Source organism: Abramis brama, assembly GCF_963993115.1.
Source record: "Abramis brama genome assembly, chromosome: 5".
NCBI classification, from domain to species: domain Eukaryota; kingdom Metazoa; phylum Chordata; class Actinopteri; order Cypriniformes; family Leuciscidae; genus Abramis; species Abramis brama.
In genome coordinates this window covers 8722749-8740671 of record NC_139967.1, presented here as the reverse complement: position 1 = coordinate 8740671, position 17923 = coordinate 8722749, and the positions used below count along the sequence as shown (strand labels likewise).

Below are 17923 nucleotides of genomic sequence, written 5' to 3'. Positions count from 1 at the left end.
ACAGCAGCGGCGCTCTGACTACACCATGACAGGTTTAGCTAAAGTTTCGGCCAGGATTCACTGTTCTTGAATCCAGAACTTGTAATCCATGCCAGTTCATTTCCAAGTGACTATTTTTGTGCATCGCCGCTAAATCCTGTACACCTTCACACACTCACAAAGAATTACATAACATAACACAGAAACGTTCGGTTAAAGTACAGCTAAATCTTGCTTGCCTAAAAGTAGTCTCAAATTTTGCCGCTTACCAGTTGGCCAACATGCCCTTCATCTGTTATGTATTGTTGTCGCTCGGCCACAAATTACCAGTTTGCCGTGAGAAGATGGCTTGCATCACATGCTTATTTGCTCTCAAAATAATTTGAATTTGGATGACTGTGGATTGGAATTGTCAAGCTTTGTTAGAAATTTTGCTACGATGCGACACTTAGCATGTGGTGACGTTCAGTTGTATTGTTATGTAATTACTCAAATATACCCAGAAATCCGAGGCTGCTTGAAGTGGTGTCATTTCTGTGTAGTGTTTCTTTCCTTTGGCTTGGCTTCCGATTGACGTAATGTACTGTAGTTGTGGGGATAACCATAACATGAAAGTGCTCTAAAATTGACTCTAAAAGCTGACGCCATTCTACTGTAAGCGTTTGATCTGTGGGGTAAATGTACACCATCACCCCAGTTTATATTAGTTTAATAGGCTCCGAAAGTTGCATGGGAGGCAGTACCACATAAAAGAGCTCATGGAAAATCTGTAGTAATGGTTCATTTCGAGGTGTGTGGAATCCCCTGGCGTGACGGGAAAGGGTTAACAGTGACCTAGATTTTGCGGCAACAGTGAGTGGCAGATGACATCACAGCTGTAATTATAGTTCAGACCCGCCCATTAGGCTGCTCACGTGATGTGGTATTTGTGTGTATGTATATGTGAATGTGTGCTTGTGAGGGGAAATGGTTTGTGAGTGTGAGCGTTTAAAGGTAATGCGAAAGGCAGGAAGCCGCCTGTTTTCATTTCATCGCACTCCTGAAATTACGAGCACATTGTAATTCACTCTGGTATAGACTGGTTGTGTTCTACAGATGCCACTATGAGTTAATGGTGACGGAAGTTCACTTTTGAGAAAACAGGATGTTAAAAATGATGACTGTAAACAATTTTAATTAGCTGATTGGCCATTGTCTCTCACCACATGACCATTTCCTGGAGAGAAAAAAATACATGCACAAGCTATAGTTTAAGCTTAGTTTACGTAACATTATTAGGTCTGTTTTTTTCCCCGTCTATTCACCCAACCAAACATTCCAAAGTCCAGTGAGTGACCTAAAAAGGATTTTCTAGCTAAATATACCACCATGTTAGTAGCACACACTAGGACTTACTAGGTACTAGGCATGATTCATTTTACTAAATTGATTCTTAACAACGATTTGTTCATCTTTACTTTTAATTGTTTTGTTGTATATCTATACTTAGCTGTGCAAAACTTTTTTGTTGCATTAAACAATTTCCAAAAACAGTTAAATTCTTACCTTTTTCATTGTTTTGATGTTTTTGATTGATAACATCAATTGATTGATTCCTGCTATGCAATATTTTTTGAATTCTGTAACTTAAAAATATATAGTATATGTATGTATGCTTGCTTTAAATCATATAAAAAAATTAAAACCTATTTTGTTAACAATGATCAAGAGTAACCACGGCATGTTTCTTATAGTTCAAACATGACAACTCTCAAAATAATTTGAGCATGTTATTGAATATGGCAATGTTAGTGTATTTGTTGTTGGTGACCAAATACATCAAGATCTGCACCTAGATCTGCCACGCTTCTGCTGCTGCTGCAGAGCAAGTATGTACTTACTACTGCTAACAGATTCACAGACACGCTACTGTGAGCTTGTAAGATATGTTGCTGCTGCATAAATAGGCATACATAAATCCCATAGCAGATCTAGGCAGGTGGAGCTGGAGGGTTTCAGAGGAACTCGATATTTAAATGTGACCTATGCTAGCAAAATGAGTCGGAATGTGCACAGACTATTTACGAGCTACAGGCAAAGCAAGTGAAATGTGTACATTTTTGTTGAATTTTAGGTTTTCACAATAAATTAGTTCATTAAGCCTTCATCTATCTATACTAATGCTCCAAATAGCAATTAAACATCTAAAATTATCTTTATTTGTACGTTTTCTGAGAGGTGTACCTTCCTAAATCTTTCCTTTTTTTAATTAATAGCTGAAAACCCCCCAGCAATTTTTCTGGTCGCTTCTTGACGACTGGTGATTCAGACAGGTGTAGCTCAATCATTTTTTGTCCGATTCCAACAAATCATATTCGTTTTGAAGTTGTTGTTTTTTTTAATGAGAATGAATATAACAAGAAATTTTTTGAAAATGTGCTCATTGTGACTAATTTTGCCAGCACGGGTCACAAATTACATTTAAACATTGAGCAAGCAATCTCATTGGCTGCAGGATCTATAGAAGCCAGTCAGCTTTTGCTATGCAGTCATGTGATTGCTTACAGATTGCATGTAAAATCAGCCTGCACCCTATAAACTTTCATGACTGAACTACTGTAGATAATTGTCTCTACAAATTAATCTGGTGTACAAACACATTTTTAACTTCCAAAAAATGACACCTCAGCAGACCATGCATCCTGTTTTGCATTTTTAAATGTCAAGTAGGGGTGTGTATGTGTGTGTGTGTGTGTGTGTGTGTGTGTGTGTGTGTGTGTGTGTGTGTACACTGGTTTGACCTACATAATGAGGAGCCAAAGTCCTTATATTGTGGTGTGTATTCAGGATCCTGGCCAAGCCCCTATATTATGAGGACATGCTGATGTCCTTGTAATTCAAAATGCTAAATAAACATACTAAACTTGTATTGTTATTAAAAGTGTATGTGTATGCATAAGACAGAAAGAGAAAGGTGTTTACATTAAACATATGCAGGATTCTTCACAAAGCAGGCTAAACATACTCAAATGATCCTTAAGAGCGTCAGCTTCAACTATCCAGGCTTGATCAACATCAGGAGGCTGGAAACTGATACAGCTAAAATAAATGCTTGCAGATCCTTGTCTGTTTTTGTAAATAAAACTACTCTGTGCTGAACCATCATGCATACCCTGAAAAATTGCATGTGTGTGCAGATGCATTTAAGATAATACAATAACCAAAATAACTTGTATAGTTAAAGGTTAAAATTGTGAATTTTGATGTTTGATGTTAAAATAATCTCTTAGCTTAATATGCAGAGACATTACTCAGTTTGTTAGTGCATCACAACCAATGGCTTGAATTTGGGGAGAGGCTATCTGTTTTTATGGCCAGTGACAGAGACAGTAGATGGAGGATGGACTCTATAGTGGCAGAGAAAGTACATACTTCTCTAGCATGTTGTTTGTTATGCTAGGAGGGAGGACATGGTGTGAGACCATTGCTTGGTGTCCTAATACATTTTTTTAACCAAAATTCTGTCTCTATCCAGGATATTTGTACCTAGTTGTTCTCAAACTGATGTTGGGTAAAGTCAACCACACATGTATTAATATGTTTGCCCTTCACATTGGCTTGTGGCTGTGACTCTCCTGTGGAATGGATGACTGCACTACTGCAGTTAATGAAAAATGAATGGACAGGATGTACTGTGACACATCAGCTGAGAACTAGTTCAGTATCGGTGTGTTTATCTCTCTTTTCATCTTACGCCTGACCCCTGGTGATTTGTAATTTCTACATACACATACACAGACACACAAATACAGACAATACCGTTGGGGTCGGTAAGATGATCTTATTGTTTTTTAAATATAATTTTAAAATGTAATTTAGACGTGATGGTAAAGCTGAATTTTAAGCAGCCATTACTCCAGTCTTAGTGTCATATGATCTTTCAGTTATTATTTTAATACTCTGATTTGGTGCTAAAAAAAAACATGTACAAAAACATGTATGTATATATATATTGATTGATTGATTGAATGTACATGCATGAAAGGCAGATTGGCTGATAGCTGGAAGGCATTTGTGCTCAACTGTATGTGAAAGAGAGGCTGAGACAAAACAGCCCATGCATTGCTGCAGTGTACTTTGTACCATTTTCAAAGAGACCCTGGCCCTTTAAGAGCAGCTACGCCTGACTTGAACATATGGGGAGCTAATCTTAGCCTTACTCCTGAGAGAAACAAGGCTGGCAACAAGCCACTGCAGAACTGGAGAGATAGTATTCTCTCTCTCTTATTGCTGCTTTTGCCATAGAAGTTGAACAGAATAAGGTTTTTGGGTTAATAGTGGCAGATTTTTGCCCAACATACATCGAGTTTTGAGGCTTTTTTTATTATTTGATGTATTATTTCTCAGCCATTTGAGAATATATAGCCAACCTAGACTGGGTTATGGATCTGGTTTCTTTCTATTTTGAAAGAGATCTGCATGATGTCATTTATCTATCTCTTTCAACATGATTGTCTTTCAATTCTCTATGTCCTTCTTCTCTTTCAAGCCTTCGTCTCTTTACCAGTCTGCTATTTTCTGCTTTCCTCTCTCTTGTATTCCCCTCATCGAATTTCACCAGTTTTTTTTTTTTCCTTCTCCTCCAAAACTTCTTGCACAAAGACCACTCTTTAGGCTGTGTTATTCCTCCTTCTCATACCTCCTCCTTTCCCAACATCTTACTGAGTGATGAGGGTCGCTCCTCCCTTCCCTTCCCCCCTTTCCCTGTCTTTTCTGCTTTGCTTCCCCCTCACTTTCTCCCCCTCTCTCTCTTTCTCTTGGTCTGTCTCTCTCTTTCCCTTTGTGAGTATTTGTGGGGTAAAATGAGGAGGGGGCTCTCAGCTGAGTTTTGCATGCTGACTTGCATGTGCCATGTGTCAGGCAGGACAAATTATGACACGCACACACAGACATTCAACACACAGACACACACAGACATTCATGTTGATTTACATTCAACATCCTACACCTCACAGACCTACCAGCCTTGCCCCAAAAAAGAGGTATCACGTCAGGGGATGCCAAAAATAAGGTGCATGCAAAAAGAAAGAGGACGAGGTTGGGAGGGAGGGAGGTAGTTAAATGTTGGGGGGATGAAAACAATGAGTAGAACTAAAGAAATACAAAAATAAAGAAATGGGAATTACAAAGAAGATAGGAAAAAATGGAAAGGTAAGTCAAGAGAAACAGAACTAGACGCCTTGATAGTCTCAATGACTGTCTGTACCATTCATGATCTGCCCCAGACCTAATGCACTCAGTGACCCTAAGCTTATTTGCATCAGCATGTACGCGTGCAAGTGTTCTGCATTCGTTTTAGTGTGTGCGTGTGCCCTCACACGCAGTCATATACATTTCTTAGAAAGCATGTTTGAAACTCTTCCATGGTTTAGCCTCTCGTTGGGCCCCTAGTTTAGCGTGGCATGTTTTATCTGTTCATGTGAAAGAGTTTTGGCTCTGGACTGGAGGGAGAGGTTTAGTAAACAAATATAGATAATGAAAGGGAGGGAGGGTTTGTGAGAGAGAGATGGAAAGGGAGTGTGGATAAACTTCTTGTGATAGATAAAAAGACTGCTGTGTTTTAAAGTAAAGTTGGCTTTGTTAGCTTTTTTTTAAATTCTTGTCTACACTCTTCCTGAAATGTTGGAATTTTCTTTGGGGATACTAGGCTTTTGGAAAACTGTGCTTAAGCAGACCAAACAAGATGAAACCGTTATCTTTCTTTATTCTACTCCAATTAATGTAACTGTTTGTTTCCTGTAGATATATACGGAATACTTAAAATGCAGTATTTAGAATCTATACATTCCATCCTAAAACACTGTGCACTGTAATAATATATTCAACCTCACATGCTTCATGAGTTATGAGTTAGTTTCTGTAGGTGGTTTTGTGTGGGTGGGGGTTTGATTTTTTTTTCCTCCCTTTTTGGTGAATGTGGGTGATTGTGAGCAACGGATGAGTCACTCTACATTGATGAACCAAAAGACAAAAAGACCGTAAATCAAATGCCGTAACAACTAAGGTGTCAGTCATCGTTTTTCAGAGAACTTGCAAATCTGAGAATGAGCATTCTTAAACTGAGTTCCTAATCAAACATGAGTATTCTTTAGATGTTGCTGGTAAAGAATTGGAAATCATTGTTTAATTATTTGTGCTGTTTTCCTAAGACTTGGTGGTTGAAACCCAGACCTGCTAAAATGAACTTTTACATTGAATGTAAATGTATAACTGTTACTGGTCAGTATTCTCAAAATCAGCCTGGCCAATCTATCAGTATAATTTATCACAAAATCCCAGGCATACTCTATCAATGTTGTGCCCTCAAACACGATGTCTGTTCATAGTTTTTACAGGCTAACTGCCACAGCAAGCTGCATCTGCCTTGTAGCGAATTTCAGTTCCTGTCTAGTGGTAGTAGGTCAACGACTCTCATTTCTTAAGTTTGACCTTGCACATCTTGAATTCTAATGATGGTTAAAGATTCAGGTGAGACTCGTCTGATGAGTAGTAACTTGCTAGAAAGAGCATTTAGTGGTGACCTTTTGGATCTTGTTGAAATGCCAAATCTTTCCGTGTATTACCGTGGTCTTTCTGAGACCTGTTTAGTTTCACATCCCCCGTGTCTCTTGTGTTTGGATCAATGATCAGCTGTCTTGTGACACTGTGGATGTTTGTGGCTTGCTTGGTTTAGATTTCTCATATTTTAAAAGACACAAGGCATCTCAGGCATTTACTATGTAGAAGCAAAGGTCCCCTGGGTATACTTGTGAAGAATCAAGATTTTCCTGTTTGGCTGTAGTAGAGCTGATTCTATAGAACAGGTATGTATCATTTTTGTCTTTCAGTATTAGCAACCAGCTTGTCACGTCTCACATCGAGGTGAGAAGAAAGTTTGTTAAAGTGACAGTTCACCCAAAAATGATAATTCTGTCATTATTTACTCACCCCAAGTTGTTCCAAACTTTTATGTTTTTGTTCATACAATGAAAGTCAGTGGGGTCCAATGCTGTTTTACAGAAGGTCAGTCATAGAGGTTTGTTACGACATGAGGGTGAGTGAATGATGATAGAATTTTCATTTTTGGGCGAACTATCCCTTTAAATGTGTGTATGTTTGTTTGCATGTGTACATGCTTAAATTGTGTCGGTTCAACTGATTTATGTCTATTTATGGCGTGTTAAAGGTTCATTGTTCGTCAGCATTAACAAATATCGGCACAAATCATTCACCCGATAAATAAAGTCCAAAGACACCTTGTGGCTTAACAAAATAATGCTTGTAGGAATGTTGCCATGTAATCAGTGTTATGTCAGCTCCGCATTGCTGAATATTTTGTTAGTGCTCCGGTTTCGCTCCTCTCAGCGTAGATGCGCCGTAACTTGCAATAGGAAGGGTGAGGTTACTACAGGGCACAAGAACTGCTGTGTCACGCTGAAAGGAGTGAGGGATTACGCTTAGACAGGCCAATGTGTGTAAGGGGAGGCACATCTACATTTTGTGTTATGACACATCTGCCCAGCCCTCTATCGCCGACTGGGAGCATTGAATGATTGTGGTGACGCAACTGCAACGTCATAACGGTTCCCACTCTCCGTTTTCCCTCTCTCTCATTCACGCACTTCTCCTCCGCTGGTGACTGCACTTTACCTCTCCACTCGGGCTTTGGGTCTGTGTATGTTTGTCCATGGGGTTGCCTTGCCTTCACTGTGTTGATGGTGGCGATCCAACTGGCAGGACTCAACAGCAAGAGAGCGAGCGGGAGAGAAAGACACTGATCAGAAGGAAAGACGACAAAACGAGAGAGTTGCGGACATGGCAAGAGGTTATGCGGGTTAATACAAATTGCGTGTTACGCAGTGTGTGATCGCACCCTCATAATACAAAAGCGATTCTACCGAGGGGCTTTCTGGCGACTGTCAAAGACGATTGCCATATTTTTCTCTGAACAGAACGAGTACAAAAATAAGCTCATGGAGAAAAGGGAGAGGTAAAGATAGAAAAGATGCCAGCAAAAGAGCGAGCGTGAGAGACCCAGCTGAGAAGCTTCGGAGTTCAAAGAGATGGGTTGGCATAAAACAAAGTGTTTAGGAAGGAAAGAAAGCGCAAGAGTGGCTCAAAAAAGGGAACGCAGAACACGATTAAGACTGCGAGACTGAAAGCAAATTCGTCTTTTACAGTGAACACTCACTTACCATCGTGGTATCTATCTTCTGCTCTTCCCTAGCCTTGAGTCCCGCACACGAACATTGCCCCTTCTGTATCGCTGCAATAGCACCTCGTCATCCTGCCTCGCTTCCGAGCAGAATAAACACCATCGACAAATCAAAATAGTTAAATAGCAGCAAAATTCTGCATAAACGCATGTGTGTTATGTGTCGTTCGTTGTCTTTTCCCTCAAAACTTTGAGCTTCCTATTTCTCTGTGGTTCCCGTTAACCTCCCTGTACCTTGTGGTTGCTTCTGACAGTCGCTGTGCTTTCCCCCTCACATCCTGTGTTCCTCGGCTTCAAGACTTGTTTGCTGCTGCTTGACTCTTATATCTGTGGTCTATATAAGCGCACCCATGTATATGCTTCGTATATGATGTAGATGACTGCCATTCCTTTCACGGTTTGACAGTCTCACATGATTTGGTTTAAGCAGCAGCACTTGTATATGTTTTGTCTGTAAGCATCTTCTGCCAGCTATCATCTGTTCGAAATGAACGTCTTATGATGTTTTGCAATATAAAGCTCATGTCAATAAAGAGTTCAAATAGACTGTGAATTATTGAGGACGGCTCTATAATGACAGGAATAAATATATCAGAGCCAGTTATTTCCCTTCCTTTGTTTTTTTGTTGGTATTATTCTAAAACACTGAATGGCAGCTGCTGTGTGGTGACTGAGTAGACGTCTGCATTTAACCGCTGCAGCCTCCATCTTATGGAGACCAAAACACCTCTACAATAATATAGCTGCTCATTTTTGTTTTGCATGCATCTCTGCTTTCATATTTCATCCCTGCGATCTGTGTTCATATAGTCCTTTATTTAGCACAGTAGCCAGCCAGTCTGCCACTCGTGCTTTCTCTTGCTCTCTACGCTCTGCAGCAGCTGTATTTCCTGCACTATCCACCATTCCATCGTACGTGCCCAGTGTGGCTCAGATAATGGCCTCTCTCACTCTGCACACACAGAAAAGAGGAGGGGGAGGAGGAAAACGAAGGGAGGGAGAAAACGAGGGAGGGGGGAGGGAGTGAACGAGCAAATGAAAGAAAGAGAGAGAGAGAGAGAGAGAGAGAGGTGGGGGCTGTAAGGCAAAGCAGACGGTGAATGCAAAAAGCAGAAAGAAGAAGGAGAATATAGAAAAAGGGAAGGGAGGAGCAGAGACACATAATGAGAGAGGGAGAAAGAGAGAAACGACAGTGGCGATAGGAAGAGAAACAGAGCGAGTGTGTGTGCGTGGGGGAGGTGTGTATGACAGAGTGCGTGCGTGCGTGCGTGCGTGCGTGTGCGTCCGTGTGCCGCACTGCCTGGCTGACTGAGAAGAGAGGGAGAGAAAGAAATAAAGAAAGAAAGACTGAAAGAGAAAGTACCCATAGTGGATTTCCACCAGCTGGCTGCTGCTTCTTCTTTTTTTTTTATTTGGCACTGTCTTGAAAGCTGTATTCCATGCACTTTCTTGTCCACATTTCCCACCTTTGTCTCTCCAGCAACGTTATTGGTACAGCTAGACCACTGTGAGTAGACGCCAATCTGTTAAATTCTCTCTCTCTGTATGCTTGAGCTTTGTATTTTGATTGTGAAAGACACCGGAGTACGGGGGAACGGGAAAGGGAGGGGGTGTTGTGTGTCTTACCGTGTTCAGCTGTCTACTACTAGGCTTTAAACCCAATCCGCACTCTGGGTTTTTTTTGTTTTTTTTGTTTGTTTGTTTTTTTTGCTTTGTGCTGTCAACCTCTGAGACAGCTGTTAATTGTGTGTAATTTCTGAGACATAGTAGATGCAACATAGAGTTTAAAGGGCACCTCATACTTCTGAGTAAAACCGGTTTTACAGTCTCTTCTGGTTGGGCGTGTTAATGTTTTGGTAGTAGTAGTAGCTCTGTCTGTAAGAAGAGGGAGAGAGTTTTGGCAGCGATCAAAGCCCTGGCACGCCTCAGATAATTGCCTAAGCACGTGCTTTCTGCTGTCAGACAGGTGTGTATTTGCAGGTGTACGGCATATATATGTTTCACTGATCCAAAGAATCTGATACACATCTTGCATGGCGCATGTAATAAATCAACTCTCTGTTTAGAATACAAACTATTTCGTGCTTTTTTGCATGTTAGTGTGTTCTAGTGAACTCTGCGGTGGCACTAAGACTATACAGTGAAAGTTTTCTGCATGATGGTATGCACGTGGGTGCTTACTGCATCACTGAAAAGAGGAAAAATAGCCTGTTGTAACAATTGTGTGGTTCAGCTTTTTTGAAGAGTTGAAGTGTGACCATTGTTGGTAAATGGGGTACTAGTCTGACACATGCTTTTGAAACGCACGCACGTACGTACACACACACACACACACACACACACACACACACACACACACACACACACACACACACACACAAACAGTCTGCTCAGTGGCTGGCACACTGCCCATGGGGGTCCAAACAGGCACCATCAGTTAAGGTGAATTCAAAGTGTATAACAGCTTGCCAATCAGTAAAACCCATTTAAAGGCCTGTCACAATGAAGACACAATCAGAGAGATTTAGACATTTAGTTACAGAGCTATTAAACATTTAGACAGGTTTAGACATTTAGTTGCAGAGCTATTAGGTTAGAATGGTGCTTATGAACATGCATGTCTTGTCTCCGCAGTCTAAACAACTTCATTTAATGGAATTTTTTTTATTATAGTCAAATATTGTAGATGCTACTACAGAATGACTGCTTATGACGAAAAGTTATGTATGTTAGTGGGGTTTTTTCATGGGTGTTTTTTTATTTATTTAGTTAACGTGATAAAACCACAAGGTCCTCTTTTCTAAGATATGCCTTCACCATGGATAAAGTTCTCTGTTTGTCTTCTGTGCAGCAAACAGGTTTTAATTTCATCCACTCTTTCACATAGAAAGAGGCACTGAACACTGAAGGCATTATACAAATCATTCACATACATTTATAATAATATGGTGTGTTTTAGAGATACATTATCACTTACAAGTGCCACAAAATGGTTGCATGGTGATATTGCTCTTTAACTTATCTGGAGCCAGTTCAGAGTTTCCACAACATTCATTTAACCCTTTCAAGATAAAAAGCACAATAGAGACCAGCAAAGAGGATATTTGCAAACCAGGAACCAGGAAGAGTTTCTCAGTATGTTTACTTTGGCATTACCAGTTGTATTGTAATTGTAAATATGGGGTTGTATTTGCATGAGACAGTTGATCTGGTTGAAGCAGTCTTCATTGTGACCTTGAAAAATGTACAGGTAGGCTCAGGTTATTTTAGTAGCATCTGCCCAATGACAAATTAAATTAGACAATACAGCGATAACCAATTTTATGTTCTCTTTGCGGAATGTGTTTTCTTGCGAGCAGAGAAAAAAAGACAAAGAGAGAGCAAAAGAAGAACATAAGACAACTCTGTGATCTCCATGGGACAAAGTATTATGTAGTCTTCTCTCAAATCAGGCAGCAACTTTACTGAGAATACCAAGATGAATCAGTCCAACAGGTCAGAGTATGTTGTTTAGTTAATAGAGGTCAATGATTATGTCACTATTCCAGGACAAAATGCTATGATGTTTGTTTGAATTAGTCTGCAATTAATAAATTAAAATAGTATTTGCCATATATTTTTTTATTTAATCAGTGCATAACACATAGTTGATACAAAAGGTTTGAGAATAGTTTAAAAGGTTTGAAAAGGATACACACACTCAATACATATAAGTAAACTGTCAGTTTGCTAAATTGTCAAGTAACTTGTGTTTTTTGCTCTTCCACAGACTGTTTCTGTGGTGGGTTCAGTGGATGGCCCCAGAGGAAGAGGACAGATGGAAATTGGGTCCCATGATCGCCTGGAAGAAGGCATGTTAAACCATGAACTGCCTAATGGGCTTAGCAAACATGCAGCAAATGAAGAAAATATTTGTGATGAAGAAGTCAGGGGCGTGGCCAGGGAGCAACACCAGCACAACTACCATGAGGGGGCTGGATGTATTTCCCAGACACCAGGCTGGGTCCCTGAGCAAGCTGGGAAGTCTTCAAGTCCTGAATCTCAACAGGGTGCTTGGAGTGGCCAAAATGCCAGCACTCCAGTGAATGATGTGGATATGGAGGATGCACGAACTCTGGTGGCCTTTTCTGCTACTGTTGGCTCACTGCCACCATATACCAACCATCAAACTTCTCAGACTCCTACAGCTCAGCTGTATGAAAGGTTCCATCAGGAAATGTCTAATGGAGGTGAGGAGGCCAGAAAGAAAGGTGTGGATGGTGAGTTGTGCCCCCCTGAAGATCTAAACACTCTTCAGGCAGAACTGAGCAAGGCCCGTCATGGCCACAAGCCACCTAACTGTGATTGTGATGGCCCAGACTGCCCTGACTACCTGGAGTGGCTGGAGAAGCAAATCAAAATGGTGGCTAACTCCCAGGATAAAGGTTCCTGTAAGATCACGGGTGCTCCTCCACAGCCACATGCACAGCATCGCTATTCTCAATCCCAACCACAACAATGTGGAGGTAACCTCTTGTGTATGCAAGACACAAATCCACAGCCCCTTGTTAACCAGCCTTCTGCTCCTAGACCCTTTGGCCCACCAGCACCTATTCCATGCTCCCCTAGTGTTCTGTCCATAGCCAAGGAAAGAAATGTTAGTTTGCAAACAGCTATTGCAATTGAGGCTCTGACCCAGTTGTCTGCCACTGTCCCACAAACTGTTGTTCCTCCAGGCGAATCTTCACCTGCAAATCACCATCAGCATCTGCCAACCTCCTACCCCCAGAGTATGCCACAAGTGGTCTCTTCATCATCTGGTCCTTTTTTTTCCTCCTCTGCTATGCCACAATCCATCCCTTCAGGACGTTACCCCCAGGAGGTATCATCTTGGGAGCAGCAGAGACCTCAGTCTCAGGGTGAGGCCCCTGCACCTAACTCATCTCACTATGCTTCCCCATACCCATCCTCCAAGTCCCCATTTTCAAGCATACACCCATCCTCCCCCAATCCCCGACCCCAGCAGTGGAACCAGGGCACAGCTGGAAGCTGCGAGAGAAGCTCCCCCCGGAACCCATGGATGATGGAGAACACAGAGTCCCAGCTTCGTTTTGTAAACCCATCCCAAGGCAGCAGTGACCCAGTGTCCGAGCTAAAGCAACTCCTTGGAGACACCGGTGGAAAGTACACCAACTCAGCCTTCAAGTTCCCACTCCTTCACCCCAGCTTACAGGATGGTCGCAAGGGCAGCCTTGCTGGGATGCCTCACATCAAGCAGGAGGCAGACACAAAGGAGTACCTGGGCTCAGGATGTGCAGTCATGGGCCAGGAGGGGATGGTAAATGGCCAGCAGCCATTCCAGGGTCAGCAGTTTTCACCCACCATTAGGCACTCAACTCAGGCAGCACTACAGCAGCACCTTCATCATAAACGTAACCTCTTCTCTAATTCTCCTGCCTTTAGTCCGTTAGCCCCCATGGCTTGTCAGAACCTTCGTAAATGGTGGCCACAGTCTTTTCCAGAGAGTCCTGTAACCATCAAACAGGAGCACAAAGAACCCAAAAAGAAAAAGGGTGCTCAAAGTTCTCCTCTTCTCAAGCAGTCAGTGGGTGGGCTATTTGGTCCACTAGGCACACCTCTTCCAAAACCCAAACAGATTGTTATCAAGAAGCATAAACAGAAAGCTTCCCAGCCAACTTTTCTCCCACAGAAACAGATTACAATATCGAAACCTCCCTTCATCTCCCCAGGATATGCACCATCCCTCTCTCAGCTTGTTCCATCTCTACCAGGCATGGAAGCTGGGCTTCCCCCCTCTCAGGTGGCTGAGAGCCACCCAGCTCCAGCTCAATCTCAGGAATCAATTTTGAATAGCAGTAGTGCACCTATCTCTGAAAATACTTCTTTTTTTTCTTCTACCCCTGTGTCAGTTCTAGCACCATCCACCCAGAAGGTGATAGCTTGCTCAGGCCCAGCTGGGCCAAATGACAGCATCCCAACAACCAGTATCACGCCTCAAACCTCTACAACACAGCCAATTCCTTCTCTGGCTGGCCTCAGTAACCTAGATCCAAAATTTGAAGAGCTTATTCGCCAGTTTGAGGAGGAGTTTGGGGACACCATTTCCTCAGCTTCCGCAGCAGAGACCCCAGAGAATGGCCCTGCTCAGCCAGTGGTGACCGAGTCACAACCAAACTCAGGACAAACCAGACCCGAGTCACCATCCCCAAAGCAGCCAGTTAACTGCCCTCCTGTTCCCACAAATGAGTCTGAGCCCATGGATGAAGGTCAAAAGGACATGACTGAAAGACTGAAAGAAAAAACATCATTGCCATCTGAGGAGCTCTGTACTGTCAAACAGGAAAGTGAGGAATGTGAGGTGGATGTGAAACCTTCTGGGCAGCTCCTGTCTGTAGCTAAGGATGCATTTCTGGAGCGACAGCACCCCTTCATCACCCCTTTCTCCCCTCCAACTAAACGTATAAAGATTGAGTCATCTGGTGGCGTTACTGTGCTTTCCACAACTGCATGTTTCTCTACAGACGGAGAGGGGGATGATTTGAATACTCCCACCAAGGATAGCTTTCCCTCCTCCCCTTCACTTAAAGGTTTTCTTGAGTCACCATTGCGCTACCTGGACACTCCCACCAAGAGCCTACTGCATACACCTGGGAAAAATTCCCAACCTGATTTTCCCATCTGTGACTGCGTAGGTAAGTGTGAGAGAATTCAGCAAAAAAAATAATAATCTGGTCCAGTAAAAAATATTGGACCAAACTGGGGAAAAAACTCATATTCTCAAACAGAATTTAAAAAAGCAGATAAACAGACATTGAGATTTTGTGACATTATAGCACATCACCACAGATCCCCTAACCCACCTAACCCCCTATCTTTTTGCTTTATTTTTACCACTGACATTTTTCAGCTCAGTTTATATTTTAATATAGTTTAGCTTCATTGCAGTTAGCTTTATTACCAGTATATGTTAGGATTAAGGTTATTCCAATAGACTACAACATAGACTAAATTGATCATCAAAATTCCCTTCAGGAAGACCAAAATGTTTCTTTTTCATCACATAATTTCTGCATCAGCACATTTCTCAGGGTAGTGTTGGGCCATGTCTGAGAATGTGCGCTCTATCAGGGGCCGTGCATTGCTCTGCAGTCTGTTCTCTGTGCCTCTTGCAGATGAACAATAGTTTTGAAGAAAGGAGCCCATTGTAATTCTTTGGGCCAGTGCAGTGCAGTGCCTTCTGTCTATGTTCAGGCTATTGGTACAGTGAGTACAGCTAGTTTTCCAAAGGAGGCAGTAACAATGAAGAGAGTCTGCTCATATATCATATGATATACTGTGGCTAGACATCAAAGAAGGGAGGGACTAGGGAGGACAGGGTGAGAAGAGATGGTCTGCAACCTTTCAGCTCAGCCCTTGTATCTCTTATTTTGTCATTTCAGAGGCTTTGGTGAACTGTGTGAAATTTTTCCTATTGCATTGTTTGATTGCATTGCAACAGTAGCTAAGAATTATTTGCAAATTTCAACTGAAGATATTCCAATAAGCTGTCCTCATTATTTAAACCGTATTATATGTGTGATATGTAATTGTCAAAATAATGTGCCAAATATGAAAGAAATCAGTTCATTCAAGGGTAGTAAGCTGTGCCTGAACACTTGTTGGAGCTTGACTGTTACTAAAAGCAAAGGACAATAGAAGGGAGGTTTCCATAGTGAATCCTTATAGCACTCTGTCAACACCACAGGGAACACCCAGTGCCATTTGATACTTACAAACACACCAAACACGTTCCATATGTAGTACATTCAGCAGTTCTGATTTTAACATGGGAGAATATATCTAGTATATATTTTGACGATTGTATCTTTTTTCTGTCTCATAGTCTGTGCTTCTCAAAATCACTCAGTTTTTCCTATTTTGTTAACTATTCTTACATGTATTGTTGGTACAGTATTTTACACTGCTGAGTAATCAGGAAGTATGCATCCACTAGATGTTTCTCTTTCTCACAAACACTTTATTCATAAGACTTTCTCTCTTTTTGCTCACCCACACACATGACTGACTCATACTATCGTTCTAATGGAATTACACATTAGCCATCTGAATTAACAGTCATTGTATAAGAGTGTGTCCATGCTTTACCTGCATTCTCTTTCACTATCTGTCTCCCTTAGACCAAATCCTAGAAAAGGACGAGGGCCCATACTACAACCATTTGGGATCTGGGCCAGACATACCTTCAGTCAGAAAACTGATGGAAGAGAGGTGAGATGCACAAGTCAGATTTCTGAATAATTATTGCATACCATAATGTCTCCTCCACAGATTATTTTTTTTTTTGGGCATGTTTGTTTGCTAACACAACCTGCAGGACATGTAAGGGCCATGTGGGATCCTACTTTAAAATCAAGTTTTTTTTACTTTCTTGATCTACTATTAAAACAATGGAATTAGCTGAAGAAACTAGATTGAATGTTGAATTTAATGGTTAGTCTGCTTGCTTTTACTCTTGCAATTGCCTTTTTTGTCTTGTTCTTTTTTAGTAAAATGTTAACCAAAAAAAAAAAGTCATAAATATAAGTAGTAATCATTCAGACAAACTCAAATGAAAATCCATTTATAGATTACAATATATTTTTCTACTGTTCAAACCTGAAGTTATTACATTAACTCAGAAGAATTAAACTTCTGAAACCACAGAGGAATACTGCTGATCCTACGTCATTTGCTTTAAGAGTTCCCTAGTGACCCTTTCATTGTTCTGTGAGAGTTGTTTGGAAGCTCTGGCAGTTGGATCCTGGCAACAGATTCTTAACCAGCCGAGGATAAGCATCTCCCTTTTCTGCCGTTTGCTCTCCCCTTCCCCTCCTCCCACCTTCCTTCTCTATGATCTTGTCCCCAGGGAATTCCTGACCCAGAATCCAACAGGAGTAACAGGAAATATTGGCATCAGCAGATTGACACAAGGGAGAGACAGGGAGATAGAAAGACAATGAATAGCAGGGGAAGAGAGAAAGAATTTAGAGGAAATCAAAGAAGTAGGTGGTGAAGTGATAAAAATGGTGGGGTATATATAAAGGGTATATATTAAAACTTGAAGCAATGACTATCCTGTAGTTGTTGTTTTTTCCAGATACACATGGCAAAAGGAAATAACATTTCCTTTTCAGCAGTGCTGTCATATGGTGTCCATATGTTCAAAATGTTCACTCTATTTATGCTGTAAATCAAGTTAATTTGCTATATATGATATTACTTTATAGATTCCCTGAGGTCTGAAAACTTTTACTAATACTTAAAGATCCTGTGATCATTCAGAAGTGAAGAGGAATATGAAAAGCTCCACAGGGTGTAGCCCCCTTTCTCCTGTAAGCATACAGAAGCTAAGACTTCCTTGACCCATTTGGATAGAGTATCTCCACCTTTGCTGACCTCTGGTACACTTGTCCACTCTCATTGCTTTATTTGAGTGCTGATTGAGGGCATAGTGGCTGTAATTTCTATAGCTTGAGCCATCTCCTCTGAGACAGAGGGGGAGGTGGTGGGTAGAAGAAGAACCTCCCCTTTGTTGGTCTGTCAGACAGTGGCTAAAGCCTTCTTAAGCCTAAGCCTGACCCTTTTGTGGCCTTTGACCTTATAGCCCACCCCTGTGGATCTTGGAAGCTTCTCCATCAGACTGTGTAGTTATAACTGAACAGTATTTATACT

General features: G+C 41.4%; 1 protein-coding gene across 4 annotated transcripts in view; it reads left to right on the top strand.

Moving 5' to 3' along the window:
* The window catches only part of tet3 (tet methylcytosine dioxygenase 3), a 44421-nt gene that overhangs the window by 13791 nt on the left and 12707 nt on the right, over positions 1-17923 (top strand). For 3 of the 4 annotated variants that reach the window (XM_084114775.1, XM_084114773.1, XM_084114772.1), the window contains 2 exons: positions 11982-14904; positions 16390-16480. In XM_084114775.1, coding sequence (XP_083970901.1) covers positions 11982-14904; positions 16390-16480 — 3014 coding nt within the window. Of the gene's footprint in view, positions 1-9328; positions 9720-11981; positions 14905-16389; positions 16481-17923 lie in introns of those variants that run through there. The other variant, XM_084114774.1, reaches the window with a different exon arrangement.